The sequence below is a fragment of the Camelus dromedarius genome, chromosome 17, assembly GCF_036321535.1.
Source record: "Camelus dromedarius isolate mCamDro1 chromosome 17, mCamDro1.pat, whole genome shotgun sequence".
Classification (NCBI taxonomy): domain Eukaryota; kingdom Metazoa; phylum Chordata; class Mammalia; order Artiodactyla; family Camelidae; genus Camelus; species Camelus dromedarius.
In genome coordinates, this window is record NC_087452.1 from 28,268,985 (window position 1) to 28,288,953 (window position 19,969).

At 34.5% G+C, this 19,969-nt stretch overlaps 1 protein-coding gene across 4 annotated transcripts in view; it reads left to right on the top strand.

The window, feature by feature from the left end:
• TASOR (transcription activation suppressor) overlaps positions 1–19,969 on the top strand; it is a 47,268-nt gene that overhangs the window by 15,751 nt on the left and 11,548 nt on the right. For all 4 annotated transcript variants that reach the window (XM_031470570.2, XM_064496409.1, XM_064496410.1 and 1 more), the window contains exons 8-17: positions 332–363; positions 1,107–1,212; positions 2,022–2,125; positions 2,205–2,308; positions 11,289–11,361; positions 11,456–11,527; positions 12,457–13,158; positions 16,522–16,928; positions 18,141–18,282; positions 19,499–19,558. In XM_031470570.2, coding sequence (XP_031326430.2) covers positions 332–363; positions 1,107–1,212; positions 2,022–2,125; positions 2,205–2,308; positions 11,289–11,361; positions 11,456–11,527; positions 12,457–13,158; positions 16,522–16,928; positions 18,141–18,282; positions 19,499–19,558 — 1,802 coding nt within the window. The remainder of the gene's footprint in view (positions 1–331; positions 364–1,106; positions 1,213–2,021; positions 2,126–2,204; positions 2,309–11,288; positions 11,362–11,455; positions 11,528–12,456; positions 13,159–16,521; positions 16,929–18,140; positions 18,283–19,498; positions 19,559–19,969) is intronic.

Below are 19,969 nucleotides of genomic sequence, written 5' to 3' on the forward strand. Positions count from 1 at the left end.
TTGAATGTCATCACCAAAGTTAAGTAATTGACAGACACTTTAAAGGACTCTGTTCTCTCCTGACGGATATTTTTGGGGAAAACTGCTCCCTTAAATTTAGGTAAGTATGGTGATTTGAGCCAAGTAAGTAATTCCAGTTTCTGCAAGTAGACTTGGATTTACTAAATATTGTAATAAGTAATTAACTTGTTTTTTGTACTTGTAGAAAAGGGTTTAATTCTCTTGTACAGTCTACCATTAAAAATAGCACTTCTATCAAGGCCCTGAATGTTAACTTTCATGTTGTCAGCAGTCTAACATTTCTCTTTTCCTTTTAAAAATTTATTTGTAGATCTAACAGCTTTAATACAGATAGAAACACAGGTAAGGTTCTTATACTTCTTTCCTTTAGCTTTATAAATTGAAAGAATAAGTATGTAGAGTGAAAAATTTATAAGTGCTTTGTTTTGTTTTTATGATGAATGAGAATCTGCAAGATATAAAAAGTTTGAGGACGTATTATAGTGTAGCAACATTTAGTCATCCAAGCATAAGGTCCCTTTGAGAATCTGCTGGTTCTATGAATATACCAGAGTGTTAGCCCTTTGATTGATAAAGATTAAAAAAATAAAGCAAGTTTCACAGGTCAGCCGTTTAAAAGGATTAAATTCATTAGAAGTTTAGAACTTAGAAGAGATAAAGATTGAAAGCAATATTGATATTTTCTATCTTCACATTTATCCACAATGAAAAGAACGTGAATAGAAGCTAGAAGACATTGTGGGGGATTGATGTAGTTAACCAGGTTTAATACAGTCTCCCGTGGGGGCAGTAAGGGGGCAGTACTGTATTGTATTGCCTTTGCTCCTCAGCTTTCTGATATGAGGACATTTAGACAAATAAATCTGTTACTCTTTGCAGCTGAAATAATTTTGTAGGGGAAAAGATACCTGAAACAAAAGTCCTAATATTTGAATTCCCTGTAAATAGAAATGTCAAGATTTTCCTTGGTAGTTGTTGTTCTTCTTAAACTGTTTCTGGATGTTTTTCCCCTTATTTATGGTAAACATGTATTTGCTTCTGGGCTGCCAAGAAGGCTGAGTTGTGTCATTATTCTTTTTATTTAGATAAATTTAACTACACGTTGTGGAAAGGACAGCTTTTAAATAAAGGAAAGCTTTTGTGTTATATTTCTCTGAGGTCAGCCACTCGTGCTTTTTTGCCTATCAAGCTGTAAGTATGTTATATTACAAGAAAATAGTGGTTGCTAATTACTCAGTTCTTACTTACTTTTAAATTTTCTTTTTCTTACTTTTCCTTACTTAACGTTTAAATTTTACTTTGATCTATAAGAATTTAAATATAAACACTGGTTTTTGAAAAGACTGATAACTTTTGAAACTTAATTGACAAAATGAGTCTTATGCTTTTCTGTCTTGATTTGTGAATGGGCTAAATAGTCATATGAATTTATGGCATAAAATTATTTCTTAGTGATTTTAAATCTTAAGATTGATTTTGCAAAGTTTTGTCCTAATTAGATACATATTTCATTTAGTAATTTGAACATGATAGACTTAAGTTACCAGTTTTGTTGGAAATAGCTTGATGTGGTGAGTTAAGTTAAAATTTATAGGCTGTTTTCAGTCTTGTGCAACATATGTTGGAATAGAAAGGCTTAAAATGATCTTGTGCTACCACCACAATAAATATGGGCCCTCATAAATGATTGAACATCAATTTATTGGTTCATACTTGAATTATCTTTAATAAAATGACAACTTTTTATCCTTTGTGGTTAGTAAAATTGGCATATAGGATTAGCTTCTGGCTTAAAGATGGGAGGTTGGTAATATTGCCAGGCTATCTAGCTACCTTATGTACATCTGAACTTGACATATCAAATATCAAGTATGATAATAAATATATTCATCTATATTCCTTCAAGATACTTGTGTGTTTGTAAGTGTGAAAGAGAGAGAGAACACTGCTAGAGTTAAAAATACAGGTAAGGCAAACATGCCTTTTCAATTTTCTTTCAGTCCTGAGAAGTTAGATGTTGAAACAGTTATGAGTATTGATCATCTGAAACAGAAAATTCCTTCAGCGCTGTTTTATAAGGAAACATACTTAGGTCCAAATGAAGGTAAAGTAATTTAATTTTACTAAAATATGTAAGAAGCAGACTTGATTTGAATATTTACTATGTTTTTTTCTTATGTCAGTTTTGAAGAATGGAATGTATTGCAGCCTTTATGAAGTTGTAGAAAAGACGAGAATTGGAAGTAACATGGAAAGTTTGCTACAAAAACTAGAGAAAGAAAAACTTGTGAGTGAAAGATTTAAAAATGTTCTTCATTCTCCCTTAGAAATATGCATATTAATAAGTAATCATAATAATACTTCAGTTTATTTCATTTTTGCCTCTGAAAGTACTATGAGATCTGTTGCTGCCATTTTAGTTAACAGTGTTCTACGATGGCCTCCGGTACTCTTTTTAGCCATGACACTAGATCTTCTGTAGACCAGTGTTCCCCATGAAGTATCTCTACTGTATTTTGTGACTGTGATATTCAACAAATATTTATTGACTATCATTTTTTAATGCAGAATATATGTACAGCACAGTAAAGAAGGAGACAGGAGACACTGTTCTCTTGGATCATGTGATAAGTAGAGTTACTCAGATAGATGTGGTTTGTTCCAGTAGAAAGTAACATATTTGAAGATTCAAAAAGAACAAGGTACTTGGTGGGGTGAAAGGATAAAAGAAAACTACAGTAGTTGGGGGAAAGTGGCAGAACATGAGTCAGGAAAAATGTGTAGGGGGCTATATTCTGCAGTGTCATGCAGGCAGTGCTCAAATGTTTGGATATTTGGACTTGATCCTAGAGCAGTAAGTTTTAAAGGGAGATGAGGTTTCGATTGTATTTGCAATGTGATCAGATTGTGTTTTGAAATTTTCCTTGGTTACTCTGTAGAGAATGGATTGAAGGGGGGAGGTGAGATAGAAAACTGTTACATTAGAGGGTAACATAGGTTGGATGAGAAAGGAAAAAGAAGAGCCTGATTTAAGAGATACTTACTAGGGACTATCTAAAAGATACTGAGTATGTTGAGATTAGGTAGAAGGATTACTAGGCCAGGCATCAGATTGTGATGGGTTCAGGAATGAATATGTGATGCTAATAGCTTGAAGGAGAGGAGGTGGTTGCAGAGGAAAGGGGATATTCCAAGGTTTCTGTTAACGTATGATAGATGAGCTCATGTTTCAATGTTGATGGGACATTCCAGTAGAGAGGGAGAGCTTTTTTGTATAAGTAGGCCATTAAATCCAACTTTTCAACAGTTCACTTCTTTTTACTCCTCACTTTGTTGAGCCTCAGTTTCCAGGTAGTCGAATGTAAAGTTATGTCAGTGATTTTCAGAACCTGCAATTTCATAGATGGCTACTTAGAATTTCGATGGCTACTTAGAATTTCATTGTATGCATATGTATTTGCATAACCAATCCATTGTTTATAGATAAGTCAAATTACATAGAAAACTTATAGGAAGATTTTGTACACTTATGAATTGATGGACACCTAGCAGTAACTTTTTGAGACCAGCTAGAAATCTTTGGATTAGGCATCTTAGAACACACATATATGCACATTCGCCTACATATGAACATACTTTTATATTTATATTTATGTTTCTTGTTTTCCTCTGAAAGCTTGTCTATAATACAAATATTCCTCGTGATCAAAATCTGTTCAGTTCCTGAGTTCATAAAGTGAAAGTTTAGGTAGTAGGTTTGGCTATGGTGGGATGTTGAGTTATCTAAATCTGTTCAGTTCTTGAATTTCAGAGTCTGAGTATTAAGAGTCTGGACAGTGAGGAGTTTATCAGAAAATTACAATCATCTGTTGAGTTCCTAATAGTGAGAATCAGGATAGGAAGGATGCTAGCATTTTGTTCTTCACCTGAGCAAATACTTTACTGTGTTAGATTTGAGGACTGGATCTTCCCAGAATCAAGAAGTAAAGTACGATCCTAGATCTTAGAGGGCATGGGCATTCCTCAAGGTTATACATACTACATGAGTCTGATGGACTGAGGTGTTTGCTGTAGCTGTCTTCTTTCCTGCAAACCCCATTGGGAATTATTCTAACTATAGCTGCTTTCTTCATAGTTGTCATGATAATGGGAGGTGCATTGGGGACTATTAAGGTATGGGAAGAGTGAAATGTTACTGGGGAGATGAAAACAAACATTCCCTATCTTTATGTTGTAGATATTCTGCATGTCAGAAGGCTAGGGCTTTTTGCAGGAACATGGAGCCTTAGCGAAGTTTTATTTTCCCACAGGGAGATTTATAAAATAAGTGAAATTATATTGAAGTCAAATTAAGTATGAGAGAGATGTCCCTAAAGTTGGATATTGTCTCTGATGTGAACATTCTTCTGCGTGTCTTCTGGTATACATGTACAAGATTGTTTTCTCTCAGGTATAGATCTAGTATGTTAGATTTATTTGTAAGTAGAATTATTGAATCATAATGTATGACTGGCTTTATAAGATAATACTATTTTAAGTGGTTGTACCAATTTATACCCTCATTACCAGCAAGTTCCCTTTAATTCACATACTCCTAATTACTTGGTATAGTCAGACTTTGGCAAAATCTTGCCAATCTGGCAGGTATAAAATAATACATTATTGTGATTTTAGCTTGTATTTTCCTGAAATATGATGAGTTGATCATCCTTTTATAAATTTATATCTTTTAATTTTTAGTTGCCTGTTTTTCCTGTTTAGTGGCTTATGGTGGTTTTTTTTGTTTCTTTGAAGTATAGTTTATTTACAATATTGTGTTAGTTTTTAAGTGTACAACACAGTGATTCAGTATTTTTGTAAATTATATTCCATTATAGACTAGCTTGTATTTTCTTACTAATTTGAGGAGTTTCATATATGTTTTGGGAACTAATACTCAGCTGAGTGCTACAGTTTTTTCATAATTTGTACTTACCTTTTTACTTTATTCACGGTGTTTTTTGAAGAACAGATGTTCATAACTTTTTAAGTAATTGAATTTATTTACCTGAATGTTAAGTACTGTTTGTGACTTTAAGAAATCTTTCCTTGCTCCTAGGTCTTATAGATAGTGCCCTATATTTTCTTTTGAATGTGTTATGATTTTGCCTTTGGCACTTAAGTCTTTAAAATATATATATGTATATGTATTGTTTTGTTTCTGTGTGTGTGATATAACATGGGAATTCAACTTCATTTTTTCCCCCATATGAATAACAAATTGTTCCTGAACCGTTTACTGAATAGTGTATCTTTTCTCCACTAAGAAGTCTTGATATCAGGTAGGGAAAATTGCCCTACTTTTTTCATCTGTTTTAGGATGTTTTGCTTTTTGAGATTTAGTTTTTTTCCCCTCAAAATTTAAGTATCAGCTTACTTTTTTCAAAAAATTTTAAAATTAGCTTGTTAGTTCCTCCTAGCCACCGCCACCAAAACAAACTAAAAAAACCCAAAAAACCCTAAAACCCAAACCTCACTGGAATTTTTAAATTGGAATTATATTAAAAATTGGTAGATCAAATTTGAGAGAATTGACATCTTTGTGATACTGCCTTATCCATCAACAATATTATCTCTTCACTTCTGTAGGGTATTCTTTTAACAGAGTTTTGTAATTTTCTGGATACAAGTCTTGCCCCTTTTTTGTTAGGTTTATCCCCAGGCATCTTATTTATTTAGATGCTGTTGTATACAGCATTTTCCATTTCATTACATTTTCTGTTGTGTATATAAAAATGTAATTGATTATATATTGATTTTATGTCAGATCAGTATGAAATTTGAATAATTTGTTCATTTTTGTACATTCTTTGGGATTGCTCTATAGATTTCATTACTTGGGGGCAACCTTGTTTTGTTTTTTCCTCTCTAATCTGCTTTTTATTTCTTTTACTTGTGTTATTATGCAATCTCGGATCTCTTGTATGATGTTGAATAAAAGTGGCGATTGTAGGCATTCTTGTCTTTTTGATTTTCACAAGAACACCTCTAACATTAAACATTGGGTAGGAAGTTTTGCACTAGGGTTTTTTTTTTTTAATAGTTATGTTTATTGGTTTAAAATTTTTCCTTTATTTTTTAACAATGAATGGGTTTTGAATTTTACTGATTTTTTTTCCCCTTTAATCACGATGGTTACGTGGTCACAAGTAAGGGTTCATTAAAAGAACAGAACCCATAGGATAAGCAGGCTTTTTAAAAATTAATTAATTAAGGATAAACAGTTGACACAACATTGGTTTGAACTGTGCATGTTCACTTGTATTCAGATTTTTTTCAATAAGTTGTGTTACAGTAGTACATGATCTGTGGTTGGTTGGATCTGTGGATGCAGAACTGCAGATAAGGAGGGCTGACTGTAAAGTTATATGCAGATTTTCAGCTGCAAAGGGGTCAGTTCCCTAACCCCCACATTGTTCAAGGGTCAACTGTATATACATACAGAAGGAGATTTACTATAAAAAATTGGCTTGCACAGTTATGGAGGCCAAAGAGTCCCAAGATTTGCAGTTGGCAAGCTGGAGACCGAGGAGAGCCAATGGCATCGTTCCAGTCTGAATCCAAGTGTCTCAGAACCAGACCAGGAGAGCTGATGGTTCCAGTCTAAGAGCTGGCAGCTTGAGACCCAGGAAGAACTGATATTTCAGTTTGAGTTCAAAGGCAGGAGAAAAACTAGTGTCCCAGCTTGAAGGCAGGCAGGCAAGGAGAATGACCCCTTACTTCAGGGGCTTTTTGTTCCAGTCAGACCTTTAGCTTATTAGACAAGATTCACCCACATTGGAGAGGGCAACTTGCTTTACTCTGCCTGTCCATATATATATATATATATATATATATATATATTCAACTCATCCAAAAATACTCTCAGAAACACCCAGAGTAAAGTTTGACCAGATACCTGTCTGGACACCCTGTGGTCCAGTCAAGCTGACACATAAAACTAACCGTCATACATAGTATTTATCCTATAAACTTAATGAGATGAATTATATTTATCTTTTTTCAGTATTAAACTATTCCTGTGCTGCTGGTTTAGAACACCCTCCCCCACTTTTTAAAAATACTTGTTTGGTGTGTGAATGTTTTGTTTAGGAATTTTGTATCTGGTGATGAGTGAGATCAACCTACAGTTTTTCTCATATTGTCCTTACCTACTTGTAGCAAGGTTATACTAGCTTCCCAGAATTGTGGGTAGTGTTTCCTTATTTTGCAAAAAAAATACGTATATGATAAGAAGATCTGTTCTTTGGATTTTGGGTAGCACTTAAATGTAAAACTATCTTTAAAATGTTTATGAGTGAGTTTAAACTACTGATTCAATTTTTATAATAGAAAACAGGTTTTCTATTTCTTCTTGTGTTGATTTGGATATATTATAGTTTTGTTTTTTAGGAAGTTGTCCATTTCATATATGTTTTTAAATTTATTGAGCTAGAATGATTTATATAGTCTTTTTAATAGCTGCTGTGAGCATTTTTACATGACAGTATTTTCATTATGTCATCTCCTATCAGTCATTTTCACCAGAGGCTTGTTGATTTTATTAGTCTTAAGAACCAAATTTTGTCTTTGACCCTCTGTTGTACCTTTGTTTTTTCCCTGTTTTGTTAATTTCAGCTGTTTTAGTCTATTTTGAGGGGAGTTCATTTAGTTATTTCTGGCTTCTATTAGAAAAAATGGTCAGTGAATTTTGAATTCCTAGTCCTACTTTAGTTACATTCCACATGTTTTAATGTGTAATATTTTCATTATTCAGTTGTAAGTATTTTTTAGTTTCCATTATGATTCCCACTTTGACACATGATGTGGAGGTGTATTTAAAAATTTCCATCTGTAAAAGAATACTTTCTTTTTCCTTCTAATTTAATTCCATTGAAATCAGAACAGATAATTATTTGAAATTTATTAAGGTTTGATATAAAACCATTCTGTGGTTACTTTTAGTACATGTCCTCTCTGTATTTGTGAGAAATGTATATTTTCCAGTTGTTAGATCCAGGGAACACAATTCTGGGTTAACAGCTGTTCTTTAAACACTTTGACTGTACATACTACAATATCTTCTGGCTTCCAGTTTTGTTGAGAAGTCTGCTGTTGGTCTAATGATGGTTTCTTTGTAGGTCAGGTCATCTTTTTTCTGGCTGCTTTTTAAATCTTTGTCTTTGGTGTTTTGCAATTACATTAAATATATCTAGGTGTTTATTTCTTATTTATCTACCTTGGTATGTATTCTCTTTCATATCTGTGTATTTATATCTTTATTCCTGGAATATTGTTAGTCCTTATCTCTGATTTTACTTCTCCTTTGTTCTCTTTTGACTGCCTTTCTAGGATTCTGAAGTGTCATATGTTAGACTTTTTCATTCTGTCCTCCATGTCTGTTAATCTCTCTTGTGTTTTGTGTCTTGTTTCTCTGTGCTGCATTCTGAGTAATTTCATCATAGCTGTCTTCTAGTTTACACATTCTGTCTTCAGCTTTGTCTAATTTGCTATTTAATTCATTCATTGATTTTCTAATTTCACAGAAAGTACTTTTGATTTCTAAAGCTATATTTGGCTCTTTTTGAGATCTGCCTGTTTTTGTTTTGGTTTGTTTTTTAAATAGATTCTTGTTGATTCTTTCAGAAATATTTATTGAGTACCCATTATATGCCAGGCACTGTTCTATGAGGTGGAGATTATATTCTGATATTCCTTGCTTTTCTTTTTTGTTGTTGTTGATTCACTCTTTTAGTCATTTTAAAATGTACAATTCTGTAGTTTTTAATATTCACAGTGTTGTACAACCATTATCACTATCTAATTTCCAGAATATTTCCATCACCCTGTTGGTAACTTCATACTCACTAAGCATTCACTCCATATTCTGCCTCCCCCTAGCCCCTTGCAACCACTAATCTACTTCTGTCTTTATGGATTTGTCTATTGTGGACATTTTATGTAAGTGGAATCATGCAATATGTGGCCTTTAGTGCCTTCTTTCACTTAGCATAATACTTTTAAGGTTCATCCATGTTGTAGCATGTATCAATACTTCATTTCTTTTATTTCACTGCATGGATAATGCTGCATTTTGTTTGTTCATACATCAATTATTTCTACTCTTTGGCTATTATGAATTTTGCTACTGTGAACATTGTATACCAGTTTTTGTGTGAACATGTTTTCAATTCTGAGACATTATTTTATTTCCTAAATGTAAGGCTGGACACTATAAAACTCCTAGAGGAAAACATACGCAGAACACTGTTTTAAACATTTTATACCTGTTTTATATATTGCATTTGACAATTCCAATTTGAAGTCCTTGGGTATTTGAATCTGTTGTTTTTGCTGAATCTCATGGTAGCTAATTTCCTCTGAAGCTTGGCAATTTAAGATTTTGAGCTTAATATTTTATATTTTTAATACATTTTTGTTTTCATACCATATTACTTATAATGTTATCTGAAAAGCCAAAATAGTAGAATCAGGTAATATAAATCCACAAGACTGGGTTAATGTTTTTTTTCCTGAGGGGGAAGGAAACAGCAAGATGCTATAAATAGAGGCAGCAGGAGTACAGAGTTCACAGATGTTTCCTACTTTACAGGACTGAAAATGTCCACATAGGGCTTTTGTCTGCCTGAGTGTTGTTTCTGGGTGTAGATTCCATATTCCATATTGTGTCTCTGGGGACAGTGAATCCCTTTAGAGGACTAGGGTCTTTAGGTCACTAAGCTAGTGGGATTTAAAAAACCTGGTATTTGGAGTGGTTGAGAAGTTAAAATAATCTATTTTTTCTTAGCAACCCAAAACATGAAACTCTTACTCTAGTCTCCCACGTTTCTGTTCTGACAAACCAAGAAAGTTGGTAAAAATGTCAAAAGGAATATATATAAAACATTTTTGGATAAGAGTGTTTTGAGTCTGAAACAAAAATTTTGCAGGTGCATTGTCCACTTTACTTTTGGGTGTTCCAGCAATGTTTTTATTAAATTTAATTGGTAGCATAGTCATTTTAATCCTTTAAATTATTGGTTCTTATACAGACTTTGTTTACTGGGATTGTTTAATAGGAATTTACATAGCACAAGTTTGCTTTCAGAATCCAGATGTCCTTTTTGTGTTCAGTTCTTCCTTTATTTACCCTTTCTTTAATCCAAAAAATACTGTGAACTATTGCAGTAGTACCTGAACTGAGTTCTTTGCATTACATTTTTCTTTTTCCCCCTCCTGCACAGTGCTGTCAAGTTTTTTTTTGTTTTTTGGGGGTTTTTTTTTAGTGAAACACTCCAGCTCAAAAGGATATATACTCTTGAGGGCAATCCTGGCTAACCTGGCATTCTTGTCTTTTTAAAATCTAGCCCATGATCTTTCTTTCTAGAACTGTCTTATACATTTCTCCTAGTCTCTCCTCACCCATGGCCAGTAGTGAGTACTCTGATGCCTGCACATTGTCCATCAGGTTATAACTCTGCCTTTGCTCATGATGTTGCTTCTTCTGTGATGTCTTTCCCACAATCTCAGGCTCTTGGCAATGTACTCATCCTTCAAAATCCACCTCTAATACACTCTCAACATGTTTCTCAATCATAAATTAATTGTATTTTTCCCTTTCTGTTGCTTTGTAAATCTTTTCAAATCCTTTCCTATCTTATCTAATTATTGATATTCCTTGTGTCACTTTCTCAGCGCAATTATAGACTTCTTTTGTTCAAGGATCTTGTGTTGCTTGTCTTTCAAGTTATCTCTGGTAAGGCAAATTGCCTTATATGTGAAGATGTTCATTAAATATGTGAAGAATTAAATTATAGCAACACATTTCATGTGGGATTAGTCTGAACTCTTGAAAGGCAAAATTTGTGTCATGCTTGTTTTGTATCTCCAACATCTACCATACTACCTTAGCAATTAATAACATATCTTTTGAATTGCTGAGGAAAATATCTAAAGTCTTTCGTTTGGTTCTTGTATATTAGTTTCAAGGAACAATCAACAGGGTGATTTAACAGTTACTTACGAGAATTCTTTTAGTAAGATTGAAAACTAAGAAATTCTTATTTGACTGGAATCCTATTAATTAGCTGAGTTTGTTGAAGGAGTTTTTAACTAATTCATTAGCAGTATTCCCTTAAAAGATGATCAAAAACCTTTTGTTTTCTTTGTAATTAGTAGAAACTGCTGTGTGTCCACCTTATGGTGAATAATAAAGCAGATTAAACTTCTTCCCTCTTCCAAAAATGCAGGTTCTTGTTAAACCTTTGGGAGACCGAGGATTTCTTTTTCTTCTCTCTCCTTGTCAAATGGTTTCTCCATATGGTAGGTGATCTTTTCTTTAACTTTTACAATTACTATTTTAAATAACTTTAAAAGTTAAAACATATTGCTAATGAATTTGACTTTTTTTTTTTAGAACATCAAACTGCCAAGTCTCGAGTCTTACATGCTTTGTTTCTGTTTCAAGAACCTAGAAGCATAGTTACTTGTAAGTTTTTTGAATATCTGTATCTAGTTACTTATAGATACCTACATTTTATTAAAAATTTCCAAATAAGTCACTAAGCATTTTATCTTTCTAACATGTTTTGGGAAATAATGAGCGGTATTAAAAGGTGTTAGCAATATAAAACACAAATTATGTGACTATTTTTAACTATGGGAAATTATTTTGGTATTGCCAGTGTTTTCTTTAAGTAAACGTTGATTGTAATTGTTATTATAGTTTTTCAGGGTTTATATTATTATGTGTTTTTTTTTTTTAAGCTCAGTTCCTTTTTGCATTCAAATTTTAGTGGTTATAAATGCATCATTTGCTAGGTTAGATAGCAGGCCACTCAAAGTTAATACAAATTTTCACACTGTTATCTTCTGTTCACCATTTCTAAGAATGAACTTTAATGCTGCGTTAAGGTAAAGTTCCCACTAATGTGTTTCACTGTTAGCTTAAAAATGAGGTTCTCTGTTGTAGCCACTCAGTGCCTGCATATTTGCTTATGGGGATAGAGAATGAATGTAAAGTTTAAGTTATGTTACAACAGGAAGGAGTGACATTGCTGTCATTTGCAAGACTGTCTTGCTAGGAGCCTCGGGTCTTGCCCTGCCTCTTTATTTCTCCTTATATTTTTCTTGCCACCATCGATGCCTAGGGACAGTAGGAAATGAAGTTCTTAACCAGGCGGGTGTATTTCCCTTTAAAAATATGCTCAGCAATTTTCAGTTGTTTTAGTTTTTTATTGGCCCGTTTTAGGCTCCTGGGCTTAGAAATATGCTATTCATGTGTTTCTGTATTAGGATATGTACTGGTTTGGTCCACCATTAAAGTATGGAGGTTGTTACATTCCTTTGACATATGTAGATCTGGACTTGATTAGTTTCTTGAGTGCTAACATGGTTTGCTTTTTTGTTTGTTTGCAGCACAAAAAGGTTCAACCAATGCAACACCACAGGAGAGACACGAGAGCATGTCAGATGTATTAAAAATAACTCAGTTTTTACAATTTGCTTTGATTCAGTGTCGAAAGGAATTCAAAAATATAAATACTATAAATTTTCATTCTGTTGTTGAAAAGTATGTAAGTGAATTTTTTAAGCGAGGGTTTGGTTCAGGTAAACGGGAGTTTATCATGTTTCCATATGATTCACGATTAGATGATAAAAAATTCTTATATTCAGCTCCAAAAAATAAATCCCACATAGATAATTGTTTGCATACCTATATTTTTCGTCCTGAAATGTATCAGTTACCTATTTATAAATTAAAAGAGTTATTTGAAGAAAATAAAAAACTTCAACAGTTCAGTCCACTTTCAGATTACGAAGGCCAAGAAGAAGAAATGAATGGTACAAAAATGAAATTTGGAAAACGAAATAACTCAAGGGTTGAAACTATTACACCTGGAAAGCAGAAGTCATCTCACTCTTTGGATTATGATAAGGATAGAGTCAGAGAATTGATTAATTTAATTCAGTGTAGGAAAAAAAATGTGGGTGGGGACTCAGACACAGAAGAAATGAGAAGCAAAACCGTCTTGAAGAGGAAGCTTGAGGACCTACCTGAAAATATGAGAAAGCTCGCCAAAACCAGTAATTTATCTGAAAATTGCCACCTGTATGAAGGTAAAATATCAGAATTGCTTTTATATAGTATAAAAGTAACAGCTAGAAATATAGTTAAGTAGTTCTGTCCCTTCTCACACAGGGGTTTGCAAATTATAGCCTGAGAGCCAATCCCAGCCAGGTCCCTATTTTTGTAAAGGAAGTTGTGTCGGAATACAGCCATGCCTATTCATCATGTGTATATAGCTGCTCGCGCGCTGTAATGGCAGAGTTGGGACGAGACTATGGCCCATGACGCCTAAAATATTTACTGTCTGGTCCTTTACAGAAAATATTTGCCAGCTCCTTCCGTAGTATATCAGATTTCTGAATTGTGCAGCTGAGGCTAATATGAAAAAAATAAAGTTATGTTCAGCTGTTATCCTACTAATTGGAACACCTATCCTTTTTACATTCCTTTAGTTTTATAACTGAAAAAGTATGCTGTAGAATATTGTGTACTTTTAGGATGTTGCTTAATGAAAGGAACCTTCTGAGCTTTAAAATAAAAATTTTTTAAATGCGCACAGTTTTCTTTTCCACCCCAAGTAGTTAAAAAAAAAGTTTGGCTTTTTATTTTTTCTATTTTTCTTCACTTTGTTTTAATTGACAATTAGAAAAAGATAGAAATGAGAAACCTTTCTCTTAAAGTGTTTTCAATATTACAAGTAATTTAAAACATTTTTCATCTAGATTTTTAAGATCATAACACTGCCAGTTCATAAGCGTGAAATGTGTTCCTTTGGATTCAGGGACCTTTGATTTAGCAGTGTTCATTTTGTACCACTGTAGATCTAACTGTTCTATTCCTCTGTTTATTACTAAGCAGTTTTACTCACATACATTTTCAAATTCTGCGTGTCTCAGAACTGACTAGGTTAGTGCCCTTATGCTGTTCTCTTAGCAGTCTGTTTGTATCCTCAGTTACTTTTCATTTATCTGCTCTCCTTTACTTCCTCTCTTCCTGCACTATCCAGTGTGGTAGCCACTAGCCATGTGTTGTTATTTAAATTTAAATTAATTAAAATTAAATAAAAATTCATGTCCTGCATTAAACCAGCCACATTTCACCAGCCACACCACTGTTTTGAATAGCACAGGACATTTCTGTCACTGTGGAAACTTCTGTCTGACAATGCTGTTCTCTTCTATGACTTTCAGGGTTTTTTCTTTACTTGACCTGTGTCCGTCCCCCCCCCCCCCCCCCCCCCCAGTATTTCATCCTTGACCATGTGCTAGTGGCCTTCCTGGCTTCTAACACTAACTTCATGTTCTTTTCAGGATTGTTCTGCTAATTTGCTACCAACCTCAGCTTCTGTATTACTTTTTCAAGGCTTTGTTGTAGACTGGCCGTGTCCAGCCTGGGTAGCTGTGTTTCCAGCTCTCTGATTAAGGCTCACCTCTCTCCTCAGAATATGTCATGGTCAGCCTTTTACTTCTCTTTATTTTTTCCTGAAGCAGCTTTCATTTCTCTCAAGCCTCATGTCTTTGCAGTTCAGATCCCTTCTTAGCTTTCTAGCTGCTCTGCTCCTTGATGGATTTCATCTCCTTTAGCTTATGCAGGATTTCTGCTCTGTGCTGAACCTTTTGGCACTTATTGAACCATACTGTCTTACACTGTTGACCTGTGACTTGAGAGTTAAGTGCTTACTATGTGCTAGGTACTTTACATGTATGGACTCATTTAGTTCTTCAGTGGTAGACATTATTATCCTTATTTTACAGGTGGGAAAACCATCTCAGAGAATTTAAATTACCTAAAGTTACATAGTTCACTGATCGTGTTTGAACCGTTTTGACTGACTCCAAGGATTGTTCCTAAACTCCGCTGTATTTCCTTGCACTGAGCACATAATAGGCAAGAAGATACTTAAATTTGGGCACTGTTTTAGTGGATAATTGATAAAGTTGTATATGTGAAAAAATAGTTGTGGTTGAAAATCAGACTTTTGTCAGTAATTAAAATGGTGGGAAAGCCATGCTAATTGTAAGTAGAGCAAAGTAGAAATGGGGCAGGGGAGAGGGGTTAGACAGGTTAAATAGGTTAAAATAGAACTGGTGTTCAGACTTGCATATTTGGGTGTTCCTCACTTGTGTTTGTTTCTAGTCATTTTCCACACTTTATTTCTGATTCTGAAAGTAAGAAGTTTAAAGGTTTTGAAAGAAAAAACATTTAAAGGTTGGATTCTAACTTTTAAAATAACCCTGATCTTAATTTGGTGATGAGCCCACTCATTTGATTAAGAAGTAACCTTCTATCTCGCCTGCACCCTTTAGCATGAGCTTGTTGAGGTATGATTTATATAATGTACCCATTTAAAGTGCAGTTTGATGAGTTTTTGATTGCTGTGTTAACCACCACTCAAATATATGAAACATTTTTCATTATGCCCAAATGTTACCTTGTCTTCCATTGTAGTTGCTCTCGCTCCACTCCACTCCTGATCTGCTTTCTGTCTCTATCAATTAGTTTGCCTTCTCTAATATTTCATGTAATTAGAATCATACAGTATGTACTCTATTTTTTCTTTTTTCTATTTGGCTGTGGTACATTATATATTACCAGAATTGGAAATTCTGACATCTATCCAGGTTTTACTCTCCTTCAGCATTTGAGTAGCTTTTCTGAATGTATGCTCCCTTTGCAAGTTTTTAAATACATTAATGGTGCAGATTACCTAGATTTATACCTGCTTGGAGCCATGGGTACTAAAAAGCACTTTCTCTCAGTGCTTCTTGTTCTTAGTGCAGGTTTGGTATAGATTTCTTGGGGATAATTTTGATCTCTAATAACTCAGCTTTGTTATGAATTAAGTAATCTAGTCATTTAAGATAAGGCTTAGGTTATAAGAGGGTTAGCCAGTATCTTCAGGGCAAAAGGTTACGGGTATAGATAAAGGAGATCAAAGTCAAATTAAATCATGGGACTTTGTTGTTGTTTTTATTTTTAAAATAGATTTCAGTGTAATCTGTATATCCTCCTCTAACATTTTGCAAAATAGTAAGTGCAGGCATTTTATCTGTTGTTGAGCACCTGGTTGATTTTGAAATTTTTGGTGGTAGAGTTTAAGGTAACTACAGTACAGTTATTTGTATGTATTACCCATATTACCAACATAGTCTTTGAGCTTATTTCTCCATTAATAGGATTTTCAAATTATGATAAAAATAAACCTTCATTTAGTGGAAATTTTGATCTTTGTGCAGAGTTTTAGTACCAGTCATATTTGCAAAGTAAGGGATGGATGTACTTGTAAAGTCTAAGCAGGTGGTTTGATTGGGTTCCTGCCTGTAAGTGTCCTATGGTAACTAATTTTTAGGTTTTTTTATTTTTTATTTTATGCTTTCCTTCAAGACATTGAGAGCTCTTTCTCTTCCCTTCAGAGTCTCCACAGCCGATAGGCTCACTTGGGCATGATGCTGACTTGAGACGGCAGCAGCAGGATACCTCCAGCTCCGGCGTTGCTGACATCCATAGGCTGTTTAATTGGCTGTCAGAAACACTAGCAAATGCACGCCATTCTGATGCATCCTTGACGGACACAGTCAACAAAGCCTTAGGATTGAGCTCTGATGATGCCTATGAAGAGCTGAGGCAAAAGCATGAGTATGAGTTGAACTCTACCCTGGATAAGAAAGAATATGAGCATCCTACAGTTGCAAAAGTTGAAAATGCACATTTTAAGGGTTCTCAGAGCCCATTGCTAGAAGTTGATACATTGTCTTTAAAGTATCCTGTTGCTGTTTCTACCAGTGAAATAGGCACTGACCATAAGCTACATTTCAAAGAAGTAAGCATAAGTCTTTTAATTATTTTTGTTTGCTTTTGTGAATGTGTGTGTGAAAGAGAGGATGTGGGGTGTGCTTCAGTGAGTTTTTTTTTTTTTCCCTTTTACAAAGAAATGATACACATTTCAGTAATAGTGTCTGTCCAGGATAGTATTTCTAAGTTATTCCTTGTTACAAAGAGACAAGTGCATAAGTATTTTCCTTCCTGTTCATAGGTTTACATACAGTCTAAGATTTACCTCTTATGATAAAGTGAAGGCTGGACAATCTGTTTGTCGGGAACGACTTACTGGGAGTTAATTCTCTATCATTTCATAATAAAATTGAATCCTCACAACATTAGCTTTCTGCTTGCAGTACCAGAACCCATAAGTGAGGCAGATAAGATGACCAAAGTCAGTGTAACAGTGTTAGAAACAAGGTTGACTACTTTGTATTTCCCGTGCAGTGGAAAATGAGTGGCCTTTATGATTACCTCTGAGGTGTCAAGCCTTGCTTGACGGGGCATCTGGTTTGTTTATGATACATGCTTAGATATCTGGTATCTAGCTGAGAAGTGCCCCCCCCCCCCCAAGAAGTGGCTGTGTCACTTGGGGAACAATACCAGAATGGCACCATAATCCTAAAGGCTTGTTCCTAATTTACTCTTTCTTCCATTTTCTCTTCCTTGCCTTTGAGTAAAAGTCATATGCATGTTCCCAGGCTTTCTACATGTAGTTTGGGGATATGTCTTTTAGCGGGGAGATGATGGCAGGAAGCTCACTTGGGGAGGTGTATAAGGCAGGCACCGAGAAACTAAACCTGTATTGTTACCATTCCCTGACATAGTTAGTACTCTAAATTGGGTTAATGGGGCATAAGCCAAATGCAGCCCAGTACCTGTGTCTGTAACTAAAAGTTTATGGGAATACAGTCATGCTTTTGCACTACAGTGGAAGAGCTGAGCACCTGGCGCACAAAGCCTAAATATTTGACCCTTTACTGAAAAAATTTAGCAACCTCTGCTCTAAATCAATATTACATTATGTTTTGAGCAAAAAAATGGTTTTAGTTTGAGACCTAGAGTATTATAACTTTACATTGTTGATTTTTTTTCTCATTTGTAATGTTCAGTTTGAAGTTTGTGAATTTGTTTTGGGAAAATAAAAATTGTTTCTTCTTGACATTAAAATTAATTGAAAAGAAAGGTATTGAATCTGTACTCTAATTTTTAGGATCCAAATTTAATTAGCATGAATAATTTTGAAGATTGCAGTTTGTGTCCCACTGTTCCCATTGAACATGGATTCCATAGACAGTCTAAGTCAAATAATGTTGAAGAGACTGAAATACATTGGAAACTGATTCCAATTACAGGTAAGAACGAGAATACTGGGACTTGGGTTTGCTTGGTTTTACTTAGGGGCCAGTTTCCTGAAGGGTTTCACCTTTTTTAGATTCCACCCTTGGGTTACTAAGTGCTTCATCTTACTTGGCTCTGACATCTTCAGTGTCTTATTTTGAGCAATGTAGTATTCATCATTGAGTGTTGCTATTCTTGGTCAGCATCAGCAAGTATCTGCAAAAGAGCCTATTAAAAACGGATTTAAAACATACTGACTCTCCCTATGCAGTTTAACATGCAACTTCCAAATGAAAATTGTTGGCAGAAATTGGGTTTTTAATATGGTGAGGTAGCTACAGAGATGAAATGATGGTCTTTGGACAGCCAATTAAATGCTGTTTTCTCAAATTATTAGAGTAAACTTCACTATATCAAGCTGTCTAGGAAATGGTTATGTTAAAGTTCATCTGTTTGAAAGAAATTTGAGTTCTTCATATTGGATTATTTTAGAGAAGAATGCAGATATTCCTAGAAAGTTTATTGAATCAAGGGGCAAGAATAGTTTAGCAGATGTTGAAAGATCATTTTGCAGTATTCTGATTTCTCTGTGCAAACACACATATACAGATACTTTTAATCCAAGGTCTTACTCATCTTTGTTAGCTAAAAAGCATTTTTGGAAATATTTCCAGGGCATATCTTTTCTATTCCTAGATTTTTATTTGACCTTTAAAAAGAAAAAACAAACAATTCTTGCTAAAAAGTAGACTAGCTTGTGACTTAGAAGCTGCTGAGACCTCCAGGGACTCTGAGAATTTCTAAAACTTGATGGGTTTCCATGGGCTTCAGCACCATTCTCTACTTAGTACCTTAGCAGAGAGGGTAAGAGGCCTAGAACTGATCAGAGAGTGGCAACTGATACTCACAAGCTAGAGAAGTTGGCTTGAGTTGGAAAACCAGAATAAGGAAGTAGCCTGCACATCGATTATCCTAACCATTCCTTATTTATACATCTGAATAGTTGGTGTTCAGAGCCATTTGAAGGCACATCTAGGTGTTGATATTCCATCAGCACCTGAATGGAAAGGGAAACAATTTCCCATTTCTTAATGACCCTTCAGGATTATTTTAGGCAGAAGAAGTAATAACGTGGATTTGTTAGCATTTGGGGTTATCTGAAAGGTGTTTTAGAAGGTTATCACCAGTATCTGAAGTGAGTCTACAAATCTAATGGATGCTTTCCCTCAGGAGGGAATACAAGAAGCCCAGAAGACCAGCTGGGGAAACATGGTGAGAAGCAAACACCAGGTGAGAAGGCTCGCTTTGCTTTTCTTCCCATTGTGCCCCTCAGAATTGCTACTTGCAGGTCTGGTCCTTTGTCAGTAGGGCATCAGTTTAAGATGTTAATGATAGAAAATTTGGACAGTATCTTTTGTATTCAGATCATTGATTTATATCAAGATTCTTATACAGAGAATGTATTCAAAGAAGTCACTATTCATAGAGATTAATTCTTTTTCACCTATAGTAGATTCTATCTAATACGATGACTTGAGAGAATTAGAATATTTTTCTTAATTCATTTCTGCAGGATATGCTATGAGAAGCAGTCTTCAAGTTTCTCTTAAATTAAAAAATATGAGGACAGGAGGCCATTTATCTTTTAGGTACATTATTCCTAACCTTGAATTTGTTTTGATTCATTCCTTTTTCTGATTG